The sequence below is a fragment of the Drosophila erecta genome, unplaced genomic scaffold (assembly GCF_003286155.1).
Source record: "Drosophila erecta strain 14021-0224.00,06,07 unplaced genomic scaffold, DereRS2 tig00000055-arrow-pilon, whole genome shotgun sequence".
In the NCBI taxonomy this organism is placed as follows: Eukaryota; Metazoa; Arthropoda; class Insecta; order Diptera; family Drosophilidae; genus Drosophila; species Drosophila erecta.
In genome coordinates, this window is record NW_020825200.1 from 20,227,233 (window position 1) to 20,249,907 (window position 22,675).

The 22,675-nt window shown below is 44.5% G+C and overlaps 3 protein-coding genes across 6 annotated transcripts; 1 reads left to right on the forward strand and 2 right to left on the reverse strand.

Annotated features, from left to right (window-relative positions):
• Nucleotides 1–71: 71 nt before the first annotated feature.
• On the reverse strand, nt 72–2,764 carry LOC6542488 (probable methylcrotonoyl-CoA carboxylase beta chain, mitochondrial). Its single transcript, XM_001970695.3, has 4 exons — nt 2,508–2,764; nt 2,195–2,448; nt 900–1,780; nt 72–839 (listed from the first exon to the last, which is right to left on the reverse strand). Exons 1-4 carry the CDS (start codon nt 2,631–2,633, stop codon nt 364–366), a joined length of 1,737 nt encoding a protein of 578 aa, XP_001970731.1. The 5' UTR covers nt 2,634–2,764; the 3' UTR covers nt 72–363.
• A 470-nt stretch (nt 2,765–3,234) lies between these two features.
• LOC6542446 (putative homeodomain transcription factor) lies at nt 3,235–7,249 on the reverse strand. The gene is made up of 8 exons (XM_001970696.3): nt 6,972–7,249; nt 6,302–6,366; nt 6,097–6,236; nt 5,534–6,041; nt 4,548–5,485; nt 4,310–4,488; nt 3,895–4,251; nt 3,235–3,834 (listed from the first exon to the last, which is right to left on the reverse strand). Exons 2-8 carry the CDS (start codon nt 6,325–6,327, stop codon nt 3,349–3,351), a joined length of 2,634 nt encoding a protein of 877 aa, XP_001970732.1. The 5' UTR covers nt 6,328–6,366; nt 6,972–7,249; the 3' UTR covers nt 3,235–3,348.
• A 1,630-nt stretch (nt 7,250–8,879) lies between these two features.
• LOC6542960 (FK506-binding protein 5) lies at nt 8,880–21,863 on the forward strand. Of its 4 annotated transcripts, XM_026978536.1 has the most exons (18): nt 8,880–9,536; nt 11,128–11,284; nt 11,350–11,516; nt 11,932–11,967; nt 14,425–14,607; nt 14,734–14,877; nt 14,944–15,077; nt 15,142–15,322; nt 15,393–15,707; nt 16,070–16,384; nt 16,453–17,097; nt 17,151–17,333; nt 17,400–17,537; nt 17,597–17,779; nt 17,839–17,889; nt 18,072–19,085; nt 20,285–20,767; nt 20,986–21,863. In XM_026978536.1, exons 1-18 carry the CDS (start codon nt 9,329–9,331, stop codon nt 21,057–21,059), a joined length of 4,611 nt encoding a protein of 1,536 aa, XP_026834337.1. In that variant the 5' UTR covers nt 8,880–9,328; the 3' UTR covers nt 21,060–21,863. The 4 variants fall into 4 exon arrangements, with proteins under 4 accessions (XP_026834337.1, XP_015014658.2, XP_015014657.2 ...); XM_026978537.1 differs by lacking the exon at nt 18,072–19,085 and having other exon boundaries at nt 9,329–9,536; XM_015159172.2 differs by lacking the exons at nt 11,932–11,967; nt 14,425–14,607; nt 14,734–14,877; ... (1 more) ...; nt 15,142–15,322; nt 15,393–15,707 and having other exon boundaries at nt 8,885–9,536.
• The last annotated feature ends 812 nt before the right edge of the window (nt 21,864–22,675 follow it).

The following is a 22,675-nucleotide window of genomic DNA, read 5'->3' on the forward strand; positions in this document are numbered from 1 at the left end:
TTGATTAAGTGGACGAGAGCTGTAACTTTATCAATCGAACATAAAACGTTTTCAGAAAAAGTGAAATGTTACTTTAAAAATCATATATTTCTTTTATTTTTTCCTTTTCAGTATTTGTTGAATCGCTGAAACTTTTTGACTTGAACATTTCTTCTATTGCACAGGAAATAAAATATTTTTGCAATTCAAAAATTGGTTAATTGTTTTAAACGGTTCAACACGTCCCCTAATAAACACTCAGTTGTACATTACACAGATAATAATTATCTTAACGCTAATAAATGCAACAGTTTCGTAATAAAGGCTGGCATTAAATGCCTGTAAATGCTCTCCGATGAAATTTTTCTAGCATGCAAATTGGATTTACATGCGGAAGACTCCAAACTTTGTCTCCTGACCGGCGTTGTTCAAGGCTGCTTTCAGGCTAAGGCCCAGGATCTGACGCGTGTTGGCCGGATCAATGATGCCGTCGTCCCACAGACGAGCCGTACTGTAGTAGGGTGAGCCCTCCGCCTCGAACATTTCCACAATTGGAGCCTTTAGCTTTTGGGCTTCCTCCTCGCTGAACTCCTTGCCAGCTCGCTTGCGTTGATCTTCGGTGATCTGAGCCATAACATTGGCTGCCTGAGTTCCGCCCATCACCGAAATGCGAGAATTTGGCCACATGTATAGGAAACGAGGCGAATAGGCCCGACCACACATGCCATAATTGCCCGCACCGTAGGATCCTCCGATTATCACCGTGAATTTGGGCACATTAGCGCAGGCCACTGCAGTCACCATCTTGGCTCCGTTTTTGGCAATACCATGAGCCTCTGCATCGCGCCCCACCATAAAACCTACATAGATCGATGGTCAGATTACAAACGTTTAGCCGTCCCCTTTATATATCAACTCACCAGTAATGTTTTGCAGGAAAACAAGCGGTATCTTACGCTGTGCGCACAACTGAATGAAGTGGGCGCCTTTAAGAGCGCTCTCTGAGAAAAGGACTCCATTGTTGCCGACTATTCCCACTGTGTGGCCATATAGCTTTGCAAATCCGCACACCAAGGTCTCGCCATATAGCTTCTTAAACTCCGTAAATCGGCTTCCGTCGACGATGCGCGCTATCACGTCGCGAACGTCAAAGCTCTTTGTAAGATTAGGACCCACGATGCCGTACAGCTCTCGTGCGTCGTAGCGTGGTTCTTCTATGGCAGACGGCGTATTAGTACTCTGGAAATTGGCTTGACTTGAGTGCATCAGCTGATCGTTGTACGAATTCGTGGCGGGCAAGTTCAAGTTGCTCACAATCTGCCGGGCTAGATACAAGGCGTGTTCGTCGTCCACGGCATAGTGGTCGGTGACCCCAGAAGTCTTGCAATGCAGGTCTGCTCCTCCCAGATCTTCTGCGGACACCTCCTCTCCAGTAGCCGCCTTCACCAGCGGCGGACCTGCTAGAAATATGGTTCCCTGCTTCTTAACAATGATGCTTTCATCGGCCATTGCCGGTACGTAAGCTCCACCGGCCGTGCAGCTGCCCATCACTACGGCGATCTGAGGAATTCCCTGGGCCGACATGTTCGCCTGGTTGTAGAAGATGCGTCCGAAGTGCAATTTGTCTGGAAAGACATCCGCCTGGCGCGGTAGGTTGGCGCCACCCGAGTCCACGAGGTAAATGCAAGGCAAGCGGTTTTCTTGAGCAATCTCCTGGGCGCGCAAATGCTTCTTAACGGTAATGGGATAGTAGCTTCCACCCTTCACTGTGGCGTCGTTGGCCACCACCAAGCACTCTGTTCTATAATAAGAATTTCATATTATTTCTGACAATTTAAAACGATTCCGAACATAATGTATGGATATCTATTTTCCACCTTTAAAACAAGAGATAACTATGCCACTCAAAAAATAATAAAAAAAACACTGTATTTGAGATTTTAAACCAAATTTGCACAAACCAAGGACGCTTAATATTAATCTTCTAGCTGTTACAGTTCCGGAGATCTCGCACAGATCTTCATACGGACAGAAAGACGGGCGGACATACCTAGATCGACTAGTGATCCCGATCTATAATTTTTAACGACCTAATATCCCTTTACTGTACAGGTAACGAGTAAAGAGTCTTGGATTCTGCAGACTGGATACTATATACATAAGCACTAAAAGTTCGGATGTGGAGCTTCGATCAACTTAGATTTAGTAGACCTACCCACAAACGCGTCCCACTCCGGTGACGATTCCCCCGGAGTTGACCACCTCTTCGCCGTATAATTCGTGTCCGGCCAGAGCACTGAGTTCCAGGAAGGGCGATCCTTTATCCAGAAGCAGGTTGATGCGCTCCCTGGCCAGGAGTTTTCCCCGCGAGTTGTGTCGTTCGATGGCCTTTTGGCCGCCACCCTTCAGCACCTGGCTGGTGAAGTTCCGCAGCTCTCCAACCAGCCTGGCCATCTCGCTGGCATTTTCCTAGAAAATCTTAGACTTTAGCAGGTGTGTAAACATAAATACAGCCTGTTTATGTGCACCTTGTACTCGGCGGACTGCTTGTCTACCTCGCTGGGCAGTATATTGGCATCTCCCACGTGGAGCAGTCGCACCTGACTGCGCAGCACCCTCGAGGAGCTCCTGAACAGCCCATTAAGCCGAATCATTTTGTGGGGAAGGGACTTTAAGGGAACTAAATGCGAAAATTACCACGCTAGTGGAGGCGAAAGTTACGTCAGTTGTGGGCAGCGAACTGATAACGATAACAGCAACAGCTGATCGATCGCTGCAGAGTCAACTATCGATTACGAAGAGCAAACGAGCATAAGCGGCGTTGCACAGAGCGAGATATTAATATCTAGATTGTTATCTGTTCAATCAGGAAAAAAATACAACCATTTGGTAGCACTCACAGCTATAGAAATGCAATTGGTGTGTACCAGTAAGAAAGGCAAAACACATTGTTAAACGAGATTTTTATTATAGTTTGCTAACATTTATTAATTGCAACACTTTTGCTGAGACCGCCTTAGGAATTGAACTTGAGACTGTAACAGAATAAACAGCCAACTACAATGGGTGCACTGATTTTATGCTTAAAGTTCTATGAACTTTCATGCTATTCACTTCATTGCACAATATGCATTAACATGATTTGTGATTGTGCAGGTCGCTCTAGAAGGTAGGTAAATACTAGTTTAAATTGGTTTACGTAGTCGTTAGTGGGCTTGTTAACGCAGCTAAACAATCACTTGACAAGCATAAACATTGGCTCGCTTAAATTTATTCACTTATCTAATTTAGAGTGTAATGTTAGATTTCTTTTAAAGCGTTTCGAAAAAGTTGTACTACAAAAATATGATGGGTCGCGCCTTGCATAGGTTACTTGATTTTGATTTTATGCAGCTTCAACTTGAAGCCTAAAACTTCGCTAAGCACGCCCGATAGGGCTGACAGGATGACCACCTTGATGGTTGTGAATAGATATGGGTTGGCACTGAGGCCAGAGATCTTGAATGGCGTTTCGAGTTCCTTTAGCAGATCGGCGGCCAGCTTAAGCACGCTGTTCGACACCATCAGCTCCTCCTTTTTCTTCGGCTTCTGCTCGATCTGCAGATACAAGTTAATTTGCTCGGTGATCAGCACCGAAACACTGCGGTACTTGTGCTGTATCTTCTGACCCAGGGTCATGTAGCGCAGCAGAAAGATCCCGATTGTTATGGACCAGATGAGCGCCTCCAAAGTAAGGTGCGTGTGCAGATGGACCGAATCCTTTAGCCATTCAACGCTGAGGAAGGCCAGCAACAGGAGGGTGACTATGAAGGCAGCGGAAACGATGATATCTACCGATCGCTGGGGCCCGCGTTTCTTTGGGATACATACATTACAATACTTTGTTCAAGGCATACGTGAATTCAGTATATTTACCTTTAAATACGACCTCACGCTCAGCCAGGTCTTGATGTTACGCACCTTGTTCAAACGAAAGTGGGGAAGATTTGACTTTCGAGCCCTACGTGACGAAGTGAGGTGGGAGAAGAGTTTGGCGTAGAGAAAGCGTTGCTTGAAGGTGCGCTCTGCAACGGCGAATATAATGAACAGTATGAGGGTCAGGCAAAGGCGTTGGACAAAGCCCAAAGCCAATACAGTGCGCTCCCACTGGGTGTCGCCGAAGGCAAAGCCCAGAAGGGTGAAAAACGATGCCGATGACTTTTCCCACAGCAGCTGCGGCATGTTAAAGTAGCTTATCTCACTGGCCTTCTCTGCATCGCTCCCGAGTGTGACCTGGGCGCATTTAACAAGTAATAAGTAATCTGCCACCAAAACCTTGTGGGTAACATACCTCGCAGAGTCGGCAGAAGATGGGTATCAATGTAAGCAGGAAAGAGAAGACCACGCCTATGTAGATGTAGTCGTTGGCCTCGCCCATTGAATCTACGCGCTCGATTATGCAAGACGCAATCTCCAGAACGGAAAGCTGCGCCTTTTTGGCATCTCGCTGGTCCCAAATGGTGCAGCTAACTTTATAAATTCAATGATATCGTGTGAAAAAATCTCTCGATGCAAAAAGTAATACTTACTGCGGTCCAGGCTGCTATGTGGATTTAGTATAGTGGTAGGGGTGATATCCAGCTCTCCAGGATCTTCGTCGCTACACGCCGTGTGCTTCAAACCACCATCAGAGTGATCCAGATCAGAGGTGTAGCTGCAGTCTTCGCTATTCGTCGTCACCCCCAGCCAGTCGGTGGCAGAGGTAGTGCACTCTTGGTTACAGGCCGAGGCTGGACTGGACATTAAGTCGGCATCATCGCACTCATCCGACTCGGCGCAGCTCGTTGAGGATTCATTGCCGCGCGACTGGCTTTTCTTCTCGGTTGGAGAAGCACTGGCGGTCACGCCGTTTGCTGTGTTTAATCGCAGGCGCAGCTGGTTGGTCTGGACAGGAACTGGTGGAGCCGCAACAGCCACCGTGTTTGGCAGAGGCGAATGGTTGTTGTCCTCTCCACTAGAGCTCTTTCCATTCAGACTCTCAAAGCCATCGTCCTCGCCGATGTTTCGGCGTGACTGGTAGGCTGGCTTGACGGAACACGCACTTTCTCCATCCGCCTTGGTAGCCTCTTCTGCAACCTTTCTGCTTGAGGAAGGCTCTTCGCCGAGCTCGTAGGTAGCGTAGATCTGAATCGGCGTGTGCCAGTTGACGTTGCGCTTTTTGGGGCTTTCAGGAGCCTCTCCGCCTGCCTTTCTGCTAAGATCGTAGTGTGCGTCTGCGAGCGGTTGCGGTAGCGGGCCGATTGCTGTCGTGGTTAAATAGGTCTCCTCGTTGCTGCTCCGCCTGATAACAGTGGGCGAAGGCGTAGTCGGCATGATGGGGTCTGAAATCGTGGCACAGGTAACAGTGGGTGAAGGCAAGGGCGTGACCGGTCTGGGAAGCACTTCGATGGCGCCGGTTGCAGCTCTCCTGCTTGGAAGTGATATGTTACTGCTGGCCTGGGACAAGTCAGCCTCCACTTGCCGAACTCTAAAAAAAGAATTTAATGTTTGTTTCTCAAAATAGCTTCGTTCTTACCTCACAAACTTCTTGCGGCGTCGCACCCGGTGCTCCCGGGTTGCAGCCTTGTCGCTTAAGCAGCTTGCAGATATGCGACGCAGCTTGTTCTTACTACTCCCTCCAGAGCCGCCCGTGGCGGTGTTGGTGGCTACAATCTGTGAGTGGATAAGACTGATCAGCAGGCTTAGGGCGCAAGGAATAAGCAGTGCGCTGAGTAGGTCGGCGTGTTCCTCGTACTCCTTATCTGCATCCTTAGCGGAGATATCTCCATCTGCCTCTGCCCGAAGCAGGGTTCCATTCGTCGGCTTTTCGTACACAAGGGGCACTATGCGACTGCTGTGGAGCACGTAGATAGCCCAGTTGGACAACTGTGTGAGGTAGAGGACCAGGATGAAGCCGAAGGCGTTGGGCGTGGTCTGCTTGACCCACCACTGGGCATAGAGGGGAAGCAGGACATAGCGCAGAATGGCCAGGCGTATCACGGTGAGTAGCGACTGCTTGGGCTTGGCCTTGGGGAAGGTGGAACCTGAAAAATGTTATTTAGTTGTTTGCAATATTTGGGTGAGTCAGGTAAAACATACCTCGCACCAAGTCCACATCGATTAGCTCCGTCTTCAGCTTAGTGTTTTTTAAATTGACATTATTAAAGCCATCCAAGATTCTCTGTTCGACGGTCTTTTCCCATTCTTGCTTGTCATAGGTGCCTATTCTCTTCTGGTACCTACGAAAATGACAAAATGTGAAGAATTGAATAGTCCGGAGAGTAATGGATCATTGTTCGCTTACCATGCAACTATTTCATCCAATTTCATAGTAATAATCACATAAAAGCCCTCGAGGTGTCGTGCAGCCTGCGAACGAACAAAGAAATTTTCAATTAGGTCTTACAGCTGCAGCGCGAATGCCTCCAATTTACATCGATAGCGAGATGCCCGCTATCCGGATATAACTGGGGAGTAGGCCCCACAAAACCAACGTCGTGAGTTCGCGGCTGGGATTTTGCCCCACATATGTAGTCGGCGTCGAACAGCTGCTCTGCATAACGGGTTTTGCAGGCGGCAGGCCGATATCAGCTGATGACTTTCACCTTCGCCTTGCCACAGTCGCGGCCCCGCCCCCTGGCACGCCTACGCCCGTAGAGCGATAAGAACTGCCCCGTTATGAAGGGCCTATGAAAGGTCTTCCCTCTTTCCGCCGCGACCGCCTTGGAAACTTAGAAGAGCGGACGGCGATGGATCCAACAGCTGTTTATCGGGTGGGTGGGCGTCAATGTTTATGCACACACATGCGGAAGAGGCGCAAGTATACACACAAGCGCAGGGGATTGGATTTGGTATGCGGCCGCCCCTTCTGCTAATCTGGGTTCAAGGTGAATTGGCCACAGCACCCGCACTGTGGCCCACTGTCGGAAGCGCCCATGGGAAGAGCTGTTTTTATTCATGGATGGCGGGGTTACCTTGGTTTAAACCGCGTCAAAGATCGATTTTTGTCCACCCAGCCGCGAGTTTCTTCCGTATCCACTGAATGCTGGCCGCATCGATTCCTGGGACACTTCTCTGGGAACTGGGGATACCGTCGGGTATCTGGTAATTTTGAATGCACTACACACGCCGTAAAAGCGTTTGCATTTGCATTGGGGCCGAAAATATTTGGTGCGTAGCAGAACAAGCGTCCCGTTCCTAACGAAAAACTAAAGTGAGTGCTCACATATCCGTAAATCTCGCTCGACTGCATATTATCGATTGCCAGCTGGTCGATGGAACTATCGATAGCTATTCAAATTCAATTGGCGGTGATAAGTTTCGTTTGAAAACCCAGAAAAAAAATATATTTTTGATTATTTGTCCCACAAGTTTTGGACAAGGATGTCTCCCAGAGAAAGTGCAACCACGTAAAGATTTTGAAGCTTACATATTCGAATTCATTTAAATTTTTTGCCAAGTTTTATTGCAAAGATATGGGATAATATAGCATATGTTGATACCAAAAATGTCATTTTTGCTATGTGCTAACACCGCGTAATCTCGTTGACCCAAAATTAATCCCAAATAATGGGAATTTTAACATTCTTGTAGTAATCAGTACAGTATAAATAAAAAATCCTGCCTCTTCGTTTTTAAAGAAAGTGGAGTGCATATTTTAACAAACAGTGTTCGAGCAGGCCTATTTAACAGAGTGTATGTTAGAACGTGCTCTATCATCCTATTCACAAATTTCAGATTTAAAACTGTTACAGAATTGTAAAATCAGTTGACTGATAGAAGGAAACGTCTTCATCCCTATACAAAATATTTATACCTGATCAGGATCGCTAACCGATTTGATCTGGCAATGGCCCTCCGTCTGTGTAAACGCTTAAATCTCAGGAACGATAAATCCTAGTAAGTTAAAGTTAACGCATGCACATTGTTGCAATGTTGTTTTATCAGATTGCCACGCCCACTTTCATAGCCCATAGTGCAAGCTATACGCCAAAAAATATTTTAAAATGCCCTAACGGTTCTCTGATAATCGTGAAAATTTACAATAGCGCTCTCTCTGGTTAAGATTTAATTTATAAACATTTTGTTACTATTGCATTAATGTTGCAAATTGTAAATGAATTTTTAAATGCTAAATTAAACTGGATAAGAGCTTTTGATTAGCTATTTTAGAAAAAAAAGCGTTAATGTGTGTATTTGTGTATTTGACCCCCAAAATGGTTGTTTAAGAAAGAAAAGGGATCGTAAAAATACCTGCTCCTTGCAGGGCATCGAAATGAAGTAATTACATAATTTAAACAACAGGAATAAATAAAAACGGGTGGCAAACAATATGAATGAATTAAATATTTACATTTAAGCATTTTAGTGTTAAAGCGCACCATGCAAGAACATTTAAGCAGATGTGGTGTTTGTTACGACTAATGTTAACTTGTAGTCGTGGAAATATTGATATAAGAAATCCTGGATCTACGTACAAGAATAAAGTAATAGTTGAATTTTTTCTGATTGAGTGACAGAATTGTAGCTCGCAGCTCATTAATAAGGTATCTTACCAACGGCAGAATTCAATCACGTGCATCTCCTATCCCAAACAAAATAATGTGGATTGTGCGGATCAAGAAGCCGATTCTCCGAGTTTGTTTTTATAGGACCATTCGCAGTCAGTTGCTTGTTTGCACCGAATGCATATAAACAGAGAACTGCAATCCGAAAGGGAAACTCTCTCTCTCTTCGGAAGTTCACCACACTCCTCCCACGACGCTTCGTCGGCCCGATTGGCGCTCCTGCGCTTGGCGCGAAAGCTTTCCGGGGGAGCGGAAAAGCAGCGGAAAAGCACGAAGTCCACGATCCCGATCCCTAAAGCTCGGGCAAGGCCTCTTGAATGGCACCGAGATTCCACCAAAATACTTTCAGTTGCGAGCGGACCTCTGCACGGAGTGGAACAAAATCTGAAGAGCAAAGAGTACAGTCCGCGGAAAACGTTCAATTAATAGAAGCAAGAAGCCACATATATAATCTAATTATTCTCGTATATACCCCACATATATTTCGCCTGTGCATATACGAACCCCGTATACATATATGTACCAGTGAACAAAAAGTTGTTATACATAAAATAAATTGCGAAAGAAACACCATTATCAACTAAAAATAGTGCCCGATTCTTAAAGGAATACAAATTTTAATAACGAAGACCCCAAACGACAAGAACGAATCAATTATACAATTATAACACTATAAACTACAGAACACGCCAAAACGAGCAGACACGCGCACGCATGTTCGCGTTAAGGGCCTAAAGCACATCACAACCGTAACCAATCGCAGGATGACTTTCACCCGCCTCAAGACTCTCTCGCTGCTCGTGTGTGCTCTGCTGGCCCTGAGTTTTCCCGGATATGTGAGTGGCGCAGGCAACGGCAAGAAGGGCTCGCAGCCAGTGGCGCCTCCGGAACCGGAGGCCGTCATCGAGGAGGTCAATGCCAAGCAGCTGGAGAAGCTCCTGGCCGACAAGGATTACGTGGCCGTCTTCTGGTGTAAGTGGGAGGGGTGGTATGCCAGTGCGCCCGGGGTCGTCCGGGCACCGCTCGTTTGTTGCCAGACCGGACCGGACCGGACTCGAAATAGTAACAGAAGCCGTATTATATAAATTTTCGCTAGTGAAAATTCTAAAAATTCACATACAAATGAAAATATGTGAAAAATTCGTTGCTCGAAATGTCCGCGATTTTCATTCGGTTAATTTTTTATTTTTTTTCTATTTCTTTATTTGCTCCCCGAGTTGCCAGTAGTCTGTGCTGCCTTCCCTTTTCTATATATTTTTCATCTCTGCGCTATCTTTGCGATCTGTTTATGAGTACAGAAATCTCTCTGGCTGTGAGAAATAGCCGTTGCCGTCGTCTTTGCAGCTTTTTATATCCTCGGTTTTTAGTCTATTTTGGCGCAAACTTTTGGCACAAAATGTACCTCTTAGGCGAACTTTCATTTCCTTCCAGTTGGCAGCGGATTTCCTGCCCTTTAGCATATTTTTTCAATCACCTCAGCCCATTGCTCACATGGCTACAAAAGAATGGTTCCCGTTCGCATTTATTAAACGCTTGCTAATGGTTATGCATAAAGTCTCTTTAATCAGCTTAAAAATAGATTTCCCAATGTCAAAGTTAATAAACACGAAAGTGGTCTTCGGATTGTAATATTCTCCTATATGTACCTCACGACGAGTTTCATTAGCATTGGCGGCAATTCCAAAAATAATTGTTGACAATGAAAATATTTTAAGTCCAAAAGCCTCAGGTCCAATGACGCTGACAGACAATCTAAATTATCATGGAACATCTACGCAAACTGAATAGTTTTGTGTATCACCTCGCAGATAGCTCCATATCTAAACGAAATCTATCGATACGCTAAATGTGTTTATTGTTTCAACCAAACGCTATTTATGTTATTGCAGTGCATGTGAGGGCGTTCGCATGATTTTAAATCGCTCATCCTGCAGTGGATTTTCCAAAGCACCTACTATACACAGGAAACAACTTAGTGTTGGAGCTCGTAAACAAAAACATTGGGAGCCGACAGGAGGGGGGAGCTTCGGCCAACTCGCGATTACTTTTCAAGCAATGAAAGATTGTTTTGAACGGATTGCCAAACAATCGAAATGGCTGTTTACTCGGCGATGCATTAATGAATCCGATTTTGCAGTCTGGTCTGCCATTTAACCAACCAGAACGTTTGTAGAGACTTGGGCCAGCGGTGGTCTTTTTGTGCTGCAATTCATTTCCCTAATAGTGGCCGCATGAGTTTTATGAATTAATTTAGAAAAGAAATTTCAGCATATTTGTTGGCAGTTGCTGCCGCATTAATAGCACAGATTTGGCCTGGCGCTGCTGTCATTTCATTCATTCATTCAGGCTTATTTTCAACAGAACGGTCCGATGATGCATCCTGCATCTACTATAGGAATGAATAATCTTTGCGGCACTTGGCTCCACTTTTGGGTTTGCAATTCGAATGTGAATTTAGTTATGGTCTCTTCTGGCGTCACATGCAGCAGTTGCCGACTGTCAATCGCTGCTGGTATCTATAATCGATCTTGGGTACTGACATGCTCGGCTTGTACGATTTCAGATGCGCGGAGCTGCGTGACCTGTGATAAGGTTTTAGCGGAGCTCGAGAAAATCGACGATGACACCGATTCCTTCGGTGTGGACTTTGTTAAAATCAACGACAAACGACTAGCCAAACAGTATGGCATCAAGAACTTCCCCGCCCTCACCTACTTCAGGTAGGTAACTCCCCACCAGGCACAAGCCACAACTCCTAATCGAATCCACATCCCGAAAACCGCAGGGAGAAGGAGCCCATCATCTACGATGGCGATCTGATGGACGAGGAAGGAGTGCTCGATTTCCTCACCTCCTTGGAGGCCATGGACTTGCCCGATCGCATCGAGGAGGTCAATGCCAAGATACTGCAGAAGATTATCGAGGACACCGACTTTGTAGCCGTTCTATTCTGTAAGTGTGAAATACTTGACCGTAGCACATAGTTCTTCAAACGTTTAGCACTCCGAACACTCTTATGTCGGAGACTCGAATTGATGATGTTCTTTTTCAAAGCAGTTGCAGTTTTTAGCGAACACAAACAGTTTAGCTCTCTTGTGACTAAAAATCATACAGCTAGGTATAGACTACTATCACATGTACCTATTCTGTGTATTCCATAAATCAATATACTATGCGTATGTCTGTACTCTCTCTATAAATACGTATATTGCTTGTGACTAACCGAAGCCAAGTGGCGGCATACTTAACATTTAATACAACTGTCTATATAATAATAATTTCTCTTCCGGCGGTGTTTCGAACCCTTGAGCCCCAATGCAAAAGGACAATTTATCAATCCAATATCTATTTTATCAAACGACTGCAGGTCCAGATCATGAAACATGCCCGCCCAGGGTTATGGGTAAGTTTTCTGTGAACAGTACTGGGAACCTTCTATCTTGCACTCCCCTTTTAATTACCTAGTTTGAAACTTTGTTTCCCCCAAATTAATTCATTGACAACGTCTACCCTACTCCGCCATAATTTTCCTTATTCCAGTAATACCAAAGTTGACTTGAAAAGATTGTTCCGCAATGCCCACGATTCCATATGTAAATATGTATTTTATAATTGGCTGTATAACCCAAATAACCGAGCAATTCAGTGGAACACTTGGGAGATTCAAGTTGATAATGCACCAATCAGCTTGGACCAGACAAATTTCTTGAATCCTCAGGTAATCTGGGTCATTTTTAATCCCTCCGGCAGCCAAGTTAACGGCGATGCCCTGGGTAAAGGACACATTCTAAAATAGACACAATCACCACTGTAGTAATTCTTAGTAATCTTTTAGAAAAACAAGATCTCTCATTTTCGCGTTCGCCATCGCGTTCGCATCGACCAAGACAGACACCCATATTACGTATACGTATAATAATAAACATTACAACAACAGAAGCCATGCAGATGAATGTCTGGGCTCGGCGCCAGATTATGTTTTTGTCGGCACGACGTCTCCTACCCACCAAATCACCGCCCAATCCCCAATCCCTAACCCTGTGACTTGGACAAGCCGCCGGCTGGCTGCATGGAAATTCGGGATTCGCACTGTTCATTGCATTGATCCATTGGATCAGCTTAGAGATCGTCGAGTCGGGGAGAATCCCCCAGAGACGATGTCCGAGGGTGGGTGGCCTTGCGCGAGTTATGGAGAAAGGCGGGAATTTACCTAGAGAAAAGCATAAATTCAATACTCGCAGATGCGGTGTATATACAACGTACACACACACACACGCTGCTGTCTTAGCCAACAACAAAGTAGCCCCACGATGGCCACCATCCGTCTCTTTCGGACACAGCCACCTACAATTTTAGCGCTAAAAATAGAAAACTCAAGCAGTTGGTGGGCCAACAAAATGATTTTTCGCTGCTCTTGCTGCTGCTGTTATTTTTGCTTAATTCTGAAACAACTAACTATAGCCACTCTCACATGGCAAGTGTGTGAATTCACAAGAACATTTCTGTAGCATCCGCTACACATCCATAGGTATTTTTATCAAACGCAGACAGCCTGCAAAAAACAAAACGCCACGCCTTTCCTCCTAATGCATAGATGTACAGATGCACAGATGCACAGATGCACAGATGCACAGATGCATAGATGCATAGATGCGAACAGCATGTAGGTGAGGCAGGACAAGAAATCGTGGCCCATTGTGCCGCCCCTCCACTGCGCCCCCGACCACCCCTGCAATTGGGTTTGAATCCATCAGGGGTTGCAGACAGACAGCGCTTTTAATTGCTCTTGCATTCGGCAATACATCAACAGGGCGCACACGAGCCGGCTGGGCATGGTTATGGGCAGATCCTCAGTTGTCGCAGCCAAATGCGGGTTTACATAATATACGATATATATGTGTGCATATATCCGTCCCACTGCAGCTCTACAACGGTGTGTGCTCGGCGCTTTCCCGACTGACTTGCACTATTTTTAGTTAAGTGCAACATTTGCCCATGTCCGCGGCAGGGCCGAAAATTGGTCTGGGAGAAAGTTGGAGCCCCACAAACACGTCTAGTTTTCTAGATTTAGCAAGGCACATTGTGCACTGTGCACTGTGCATTGTGCAGTAAATTATGAACCATTTTCGCGAGCGAGTGTGTGCGCTGGCCTTGTCACCTTGGCGACACCCACTCAAGCAGCTGATCGGAGAAATTAGATACATATTTTGGTAATGGAAATGGCTTTGAAGGCGTGTCGTTTCGGGCACCACCGCCGGCCAACTGCACTCGGAAAGGTGTGGCGATAGGTGGCCATAAACATGTGGCCAGTCAGCCATCGCACTGGCAAGTTCACCGAAGAAGCAACAGAAATAAATATTACGTATACGCAGCGTCCGCCAGAAAAGCGAAAGCTTACGAATGTGGCAAGCCCCACGCAATGAAATAGAGGAAGAGGTACAGGCAAGGGAAGAGCTTTTCGAGAAACTATTCCCCTTCTATTTAACCACGCTGATATGTATTCCCTCCACCAAGACAAGCACGTTGCAACAGGTTGCACGCAGACGATAGGGATGTTGTAAACAAATTGTGTAAATAAGCGAATCGCCTGGGCAAGATTGGGTAACCGTGGAGCTGTGTGGATTCCACGGCCCTTGCATGCACTCACCTCTGTCTGGGATGTCTCCAGAATAACCCCCACTTACGGCCGCACGAAACGTAATCCCTGAATGTTCTTCCCATCCGAGCATTGTAATAACCAACACCTGTGTTCTGTACTCCACTCCTCGCTTACCAAGACGTTTCCACTCTGCCAGACGGCCCTAATTATCTATTGTTTCCCTGATTCTATGGAACAATCCACCAAACTCGCGATCGCCAGACAAGCAGCAGTGCCGCAAGTGCGCCAAGGCCTTGCAGGAGCTGGAGAATATAGACGACGAGGCTGACCAGCTGGGCATCGGGTTTGTGAAGATACACGACGAGGCCTTGGCCGACGAATACAATCTAGGCAACCTGCCAGCCCTGGTCTATTACCGCCACCAGACGCCAATCATATACGAAGGTACCTCCATCCCCAACCACATTCTCTTGAAACCTGCACCACCACCTCAATCAAACTCAGACCAACACACATCAATCCTCTGCTGAGCTGGGTATTCATTTCGCTAATATCGAACTGTGTCTCCAGGTGAACTGCAACGGGAGGAGGACGTCTTGGAATGGTTGGTGCAGAATAAGTCGACGGGCGATGAAGATGATGTGATTGAGGACGTCACTTCGAAGACTCTGTCGACACTGATCAGCAATATCGACAACCTGGTTGTGCTATTTTGTATGTAGACGAGAATCCTCGCCAGACACGGCTAACCGACGATAACCGACTGACATTAATCTGCAGATGATCATGGAAACGACGACTCGATGACCGTGTTGGAGGAGCTAGAGCAAATCGACGACGACTGCGACAAGCATGGCATTCAGTTTGTGAAAATCGACGATGCCAAGGCGGCAGCCGATTACGGAATCGATTCGGTAGGATATCAGCGAGTTGGCAATTGAAAGGTCCTTGACACGAATAACATGATTCGAACCGCAGATTCCGGCCATTGTTTACTTTGAAAAAGAAATTCCAAATGTGTACGACGGCGATCTCATGGACGAGGAGCAGATTCTGAAATGGTTGTTGGGACAGTTGGAACGGGACGAGATCGAGGACGTCACCGACGAAATGCTCGACACAATGATCAAAGAAGGACGCGTCATTGCCGTGCTGTTCTGTAAATATTGAAACCCCGTACCCATTGAGCCCAAGGCGGCGAACACATTTGCTCATAAGCTGTTTTCCAGACGACAACAACGACAAGAAGTCCCAGAAAGTACTCGAGGAGCTGGAGAACATCGACGACGAGTGCGACGCGTTGGGCATTACTTTCGTGAAGATCGACAATCCCGAGGAGGCCGTTGAATATGGCATCAATAAAGTTCCTAAACTGATATACTTTGAAAAAGGCATTCCAACTATATACGAGGGCAATCTGGAGGACGAGGAGAAGCTTCTGAAATGGCTAACAGACCAAACGAGTTCCGATCAAATCGAGGACATCACCGACGAAATGTTGGACCTAATCATTGAGAAAATGCCCCATGTTGCTGTTCTTTTCTGTAAGTTTTTTCAGGACCCCCCTGCGACTTTGTGCCAGGACGCTTGCGCACTCCACTCCTTATCTCTGTTGATATTGTACAGTTGAATTGGTGTTGTACTTCTGGGGTGATTGCAATCGTAACACTAACCCTGCTTTAGTAGTAATGTTCAAAAGCGCTTCAAAAAGGTATTAATTTAAAACTAAACAATAACTAGTAGACCCCTTTTCGTACAGGTGAATCTAGAAAAACCAGTAGGAAGGTGTAGATTGTAGGTTTCACGTTACAAGTTGAGCGAAACAACAGTTTGTTGGTCAGTTTTTTCATAGCCTCCAAAGTGTTACATACAATTGTTAAATTAACCCATCAAATCACTTTCGCAGACGACAAAGACCAAAAGAAATCACAGAAAATCCTCGCAGAGCTGGAAAACATCGACGATGAGTGCGATCAGAACGATATTGCCTTTGTCAAGATTGATGATGACAAGGAGGCCAAAGAATGGGGTATCGATGAGATACCATCGATTGTACTCTTTGAACGTGGAATTCCACACATCTACGAGGGTGATCTGATGAAAGAGGATGAGCTGCTTGGCTGGTTGGTGCACCAGAAGCGCTATTCCGAAATTCCCGAGGTCACCGATGAGATGAAGGACAAGTTGGTCGAGAACACCGAGCACTTGGCGGTTATATTCTGTAAGTAGCCCAAACTGCTAAAGTACATACTCGTACAATGATTTGCAATCATTCCCATTGGCCCGCAGACGACAAGGACGATAAGCAGGATATGCGCATCCTGAACGAACTGGAAAACATTGATGACGAGCTGGAGAAGGAGGGCATTGTCATCGTCCGCATTGATAATGCCGCTGAGGCCAAGGAATACGGTCTCGATCACTTGCCCGCCCTTATCTACTTCGAAAACAAGATCTCGGCCCTCTATGAAGGCGATCTGATGAACGAGGACGAGGTGCTCGAGTGGCTTCTTGTCCAGAAAAAGACAGCTACCATCGAGGAGGTTACCGACGAGATCCTAGTCAGTCTGATCAACGAACACGAATATGTCGTCGTCTTCTTCACGGGTCCCTGCGAGCCGGGAGAGACCTGCGAGCACACTCTGAACGCCCTGGAAAGCATCGACGATGAATTGGACGAAGCTGGCATTATTTTTGTTACCACTGAGGATACCGGAATCGCTAAGAAATACAATGTCAAGACCTATCCACGCCTGGTGTTCTTCAGAAACCGTGATCCACTCCACTTCACCGGGGATCTGGACGACGAGGATGAGGTGTTGGCCTGGATTACCGACGACGAGACCCTTGAAATTCCCGGAAAAATTGAGGAGGTCAATGTGAAGATGCTGGACAAGATCTTGGCTGAAAACGATCACGTGGTCGTATTCTTCTGTAAGACCACTTACACATTGATGTTGTACTGTGCTTAAACTCTTTTTCTGCAGACGCTGAGGGCGACAAGAAAGCCCAGAAGATCCTCAACGAGCTGGAGAACATCGATGACGAGTGCGAGGAAAAAGACATTGACTTTGTAAAGACATCCGACGATGATATTGATAAGGAGTACGACCTGCCCGGTCTGCCGGCACTTGCATTTTATAGACATAAGTTTAGAACAATTTACACCGGTAAGTTATGATGCATTAAATGGATACATTATAAGCTGAGGTGCATATTTTTAACATTTGTTTAAGGTGACCTGATGAAGGAAGAGGAAATTCTGGAGTGGGTTATTGATTTGCACGAGTCTACAGCTGATGTTATTGAATCTGTCGATCGTAAGACCCTGCAGGTTCTGATCAACGACGTCGAGCACCTGGCTGTGTTCTTCTGTAAGTATAAGCTGTATGGGTATGGAATCTTTGACTGACATTAGTTGTTTGTGCAACAGATGACGATGAATGCGAATCGTGTTCTGACATCTTGGAGGAGTTGGAGAACATCGATGATGACACCGACAAGCACGGAATACAATTTGTCAAATCCAATGATGTTAAGCTGGCTCATGAAATTGGAATTTTTGCATTTCCTGCTTTGGTCTACTACGAGACCGGCGTCCCGATTATGTATGATGGTAAGTTGGTGGTCTTTGGTTTATTATTGGACCTGAACTAACCGTCTTCTTTTCTTCAGGTAATCTCAAAAATGAAAACCGTGTGCTGCAGTGGTTAGTCAATCAAAAGAGTAAGCGTCCTTTTTTAAACATGTTTATGCTTGTAACTCACGCTCATTAGCCAAACTTTCAATACAAAGTCAATTAACACTAAAAAGGTTTCTATAAATCTTAAAAAACTACAAATCCAATATCATAAAATCGTTCTTGCTTAAATGAAAAGTACAAAACGTAATGATAATTTCTCATATAGGCAATGATGACGGCGACAGTAATGAAAAAATTGTTAAATTGCGCTATCCCAAAGAAAGCGATGAGGATAAAAGAGAAAGATTAAAGCGTCTGCAGAATTCGATTCGCAATGAAAGATTACATAAGAAAAGACTGGACACTGATGATGATGAAAATGGGGATGACGAAGATGAAACAGGGGAGAAAGGTACTGATAGGGATGACGAAGACGAGGATGATGAAGATGATCAAAATGGGGACGAGGATGATGACGAAGATAATAACGAAGATAATGGGGACGACGAGGATGACGAAGAAGGAGATAATAATGGGAACGACGAGGACGATGATGAAGATGACAATAACGACGATGACGAGAATGGGGACGACGACGATGACGAGAATGACGAAGAGAATGGAGACGACGACGAGGATGACGAAGAGAACAATGAAGAAGACGAAGATGAAGAAGAAGATAATGATGACGACGAGGATGACGGAGATGGTGACAATGAGGAAGAGGATGACGAAGAAGATAATAATGATGAGGATGACGAAGAAGATAATAATGATGAGGACGAGGATGACGAAGAAGATAATGATGATGAGGACGAAGATGACGAGGAAAATAATAATGAGGATGACGAGGAAGATAATAATGAGGACGACGACGATGACGAAGAAGATAATAATGAGGACGAGGACGATGACGAAGAAGATAATAATAAAGACGACAATGACGAAGACGAGAACGACGAAGAGAACGATGAAGATGAGGACGACAATGATGAGGACGAGGATGACGAGGACGAGGACGAGAACGACGATAACAAAACAGACACTGAGGACGAGGACGAGGACGAAGACGGGGACGACAAGGATGCAGAAGACACGGACGCAACAGGGGAGGACGATAATGAGAACGACGAGGAAGAAGAGGACATTAAGAGTAAACCAAAGTATAGGCACACGGCCAAAGGTAGAACGATACACCGTCTTGCTGACCTTTGCTCAGGTCGGCTTATAGATGAAATAGGTAATACCTGAATGTGAGTTGCCATTGACGCACTAACTGAAGTTGTTCAATGTTTTGCCCAATCCAACTTTAATTCCCTTCCCTTTCACCGCACCCGAGAACACATCCTCGTACACTGTACTATGCCAAAGAACACTCTGTAACTTTGACTAAAGTTAATTTCATTGTCTATCTACAGACTTGGGGAAGAGGAATTCAAATAGAAAAGCATTTAACCAAGGTAACCACTCTACAATCACGAGATTTGTGTATCTGTGCTCATTGCTTCTGTGCTAAAGCAACTACCATGTGAGGCACAATCTATATTGGGAATACAGTCCAGTCAAAATAGCTACCCACATTCGTATACTTTTGATCCTCTTGAATCAGAAATCCTACACCTACATCCGCAGCCTAATCCACTTTCCAAGTCAATTGTCTTTGTTACTGCAAGACCATGTTCAAAGAATATTGAATCATACATAGCTGACACAATGTTTGAAATTATTTAAGCCAGGAAACTTAAGTTTTTTTATTTAAAAACGTAACTATTTTGATAATAATACAACAATTGTGTTAATACCTAATTTGTTCGATTTATATATTATTTTCTCATAATACTTTAAGTAATCGTTATGTTTGTTTATATACACGTATATTAATTTATAACGAACCTGCTGTTCCATGGAAAATATTTAAGCATATAAACAAAAACAACTAAGTGAGTCGCAGTGAATTCACTGACACTCAGTCGAAAACGAAATGTACAACGTGGGCTTAACTCGATATTTGATATGTTTACAAATTAGAATCAAAATCCGAAACATGTACAGTCAGCATCAAAAGCATTTTGTCAGTTAGTAGTTTTGCAATAGAACTTAAAATTATATTATATAACAATTTCAAATCTCTTCCACTCATAAAGCACGCTTTTACTCTAGAACAAAGAATCTTTCAAGTCTGAATATAATGAAATCAAATCGAAAATCGTACTAACTGCTCTTTTTCTTTCTCTGTCGTAATATCGAAGGTGTTAAGAAAAGTGTAAAAAGCCAGTTTGCGACTTCTATTCTTAGTTCTAGCCTACTATGATGCACTTTTGTTAAAACCTTTTTAACTTATCGTAACGAACCTTCTGTTGATAGTGAACCAAAAAAAAAACAAAAATCTTTTTTAATTAAACAATCTGACAAAATGTTTTTGTTTGTTTGCTTACACAGATGACGAATGTTTCTATGTTGGATTGGGTCATGACGGCCATTCAGCTAAGCGCGGCAACAATTTCGTGCCCAACGATTACAAACCATTCCAATGCTGTCCAACCAAATTGGAGAAGTCAACGAAAGTTCCTAAGATGACGGCCCAGCGGATCGGACATAGCGAAGGCGATCAGGGCAAACGTCCCAGCGGCGGCAACTTCCAGTTCGCCGGCCAGGCGTCCAGCACATCGTCCACCAAGCCGTTGGCCACCAAGAAGCAGACCAAGCCCGCCAATAACAGCGACGATGACGACGAGGACGACGAGGACAAGCCCCTGGTCAAGGTTTCCTATGCCAATAAGCGCTCGGGAGGAAGCAACAAGCCGCAGGCTGGCAAGAAGCCGCTAGCCAAGGGCCAGGCCAACGACGACCAGTCGCAGGAGGTGGAGAAGGCATCCAAGCAGAAGTCGTCGAAGAAGTCCGGCAAGCTGAATGTCAAATCCGGTACGTAGTCGCTGGACCCTCGGACTAGACACCGTAAACCAGACCAGCACTGTAAACAATCCGAGACAAAATCCATTAAACGCCAATCTCATTGTCCTGATCCCTGATCACTTTGCTCTAGTTGTGCCCATACTCAGACACATACAGACACACGCACAATTTGGTCGTTACCTTATTTGTTTATTTCTCTTCTCTTTTCTCTCTCTTGTGTCTTGCAGGCATTAATTTTTTCCAAAATCGACTAAAAAATTTGTATGATATCATTTTTCAGGATATCTCTCTGTGGGAGTAAGGCAACAGTTTAACTGAGTGTGGATATCCACAGACAGTTAGATAGTGATTGTATGATTGAATGATATGCCATACTAAAGTAGCACGTATTCGCACTGTTGCCAACTGATAGGACAATTATCAAACCAAAACCAAAACCAAAACCAAACCCACAACCAAATACAAACTCAAACCTGTATAGCCACCAAAAGAACCTTCAATGACAGGTTTCTATAATTAAATGTACATCATCTGTGTGTGACTGCAAAAGACAACCACTGTGACAAGAACCAACTGAAAACTGAATTCGCAGGCTGTGTGTCCTTAAAAGTGAGGGTTCCCCGCACTAACCCCGAACCATCTGGCCCAAATCATTCTGTGCCAGATCAGATCTTACTCCACACTTTTAAGCAGCAATCCTTGTGCGTTGTTCCACGTTAAGAAGATCCACGAGTAGCAGAATCACACGAAACCCGAGATAATGAAAAATGAAAACCTACTAACTAACACTTTGTTGATATTTTCGCTTTAACTTTTTTCGAGCGGGGGCCGACTGGTCCTATAACTAACTAAACCACACATTTGTTGCATTTTGCCAACGGATTTCAACAAACTTTGTTCAAACTAAAAGCAGTTACTTCGACAAACAACTATAAAACTTCTGAGAACTTTCACTTGTACATTTAGTCAGCAATCTTTGTTATTAACAATTTAATGGGACATTGTCTTTTGTCAATAACGAACGCCTAAACTTTTTGATACTACTTCTTTTTGTCGCAATATACAATTTACATTTATGTAGTTAGTCTAATTTAAACAAGGGCCAAAGCATAGAAACGAACGAACAAGCGCATAAAATATTTTTTGAAACAATTTACACCTGACAGTGCCCAACTGTTAGCTATTTTAACTAAAACGCGTAACTATGAGCGCCTGCAACTCTTTTATTAATACCAACATTAAGAACGATCATTTGTAACCAGAAGTTTCTAGATATGTTGCAGCACACAGGCCGTATACTTAATTTTGTTATGGAACCAAAATCCAATATTTCTCGCTGAACATGGCCTCGCATATTGTAGCTCGCCATTTCGATTTATTTGTTTTCTTCTGAGAGCGATTTCTGTACCGCTCGCTGTTGTTTTTGTTATCGATACTCGCCAAGTATCGAATTATAAATCTTTATCATTATGTTTTCTTAAGCTAAAGCCTACCATTCTACACGCAATTGTAACTAAATCCGACATACACATGTATATGTAAACAAATTTTGTTGAACAGCAGCTGATAAGTCAAGATCAAGCATGTATTTTGTCAGGCTAATTTTCAAAATGAAAATTGTCAGATTGTAAGATTCAAACGCAAATCGACCTAAAGCACTTTTGTAAACATAGCTCCCGAATGAAACTGTAAGCATATTTAATAAAAGCCATCCAACTCAACAACTTAGGTGCTCTTATTTATAAACACTTTAAAGCAATGTTAGAATACGGAATCCTTTGTCTTAAATAATTTCAAACATATCTTAATCTTATCTTCCCAAAAATCTTAAAATGTATTCCTAAAAACCTTGACGATCTAGAGGCAACTGTACTCTCAAAACCATATATTTTGAGTCATGCAACATTGTTTATGGGC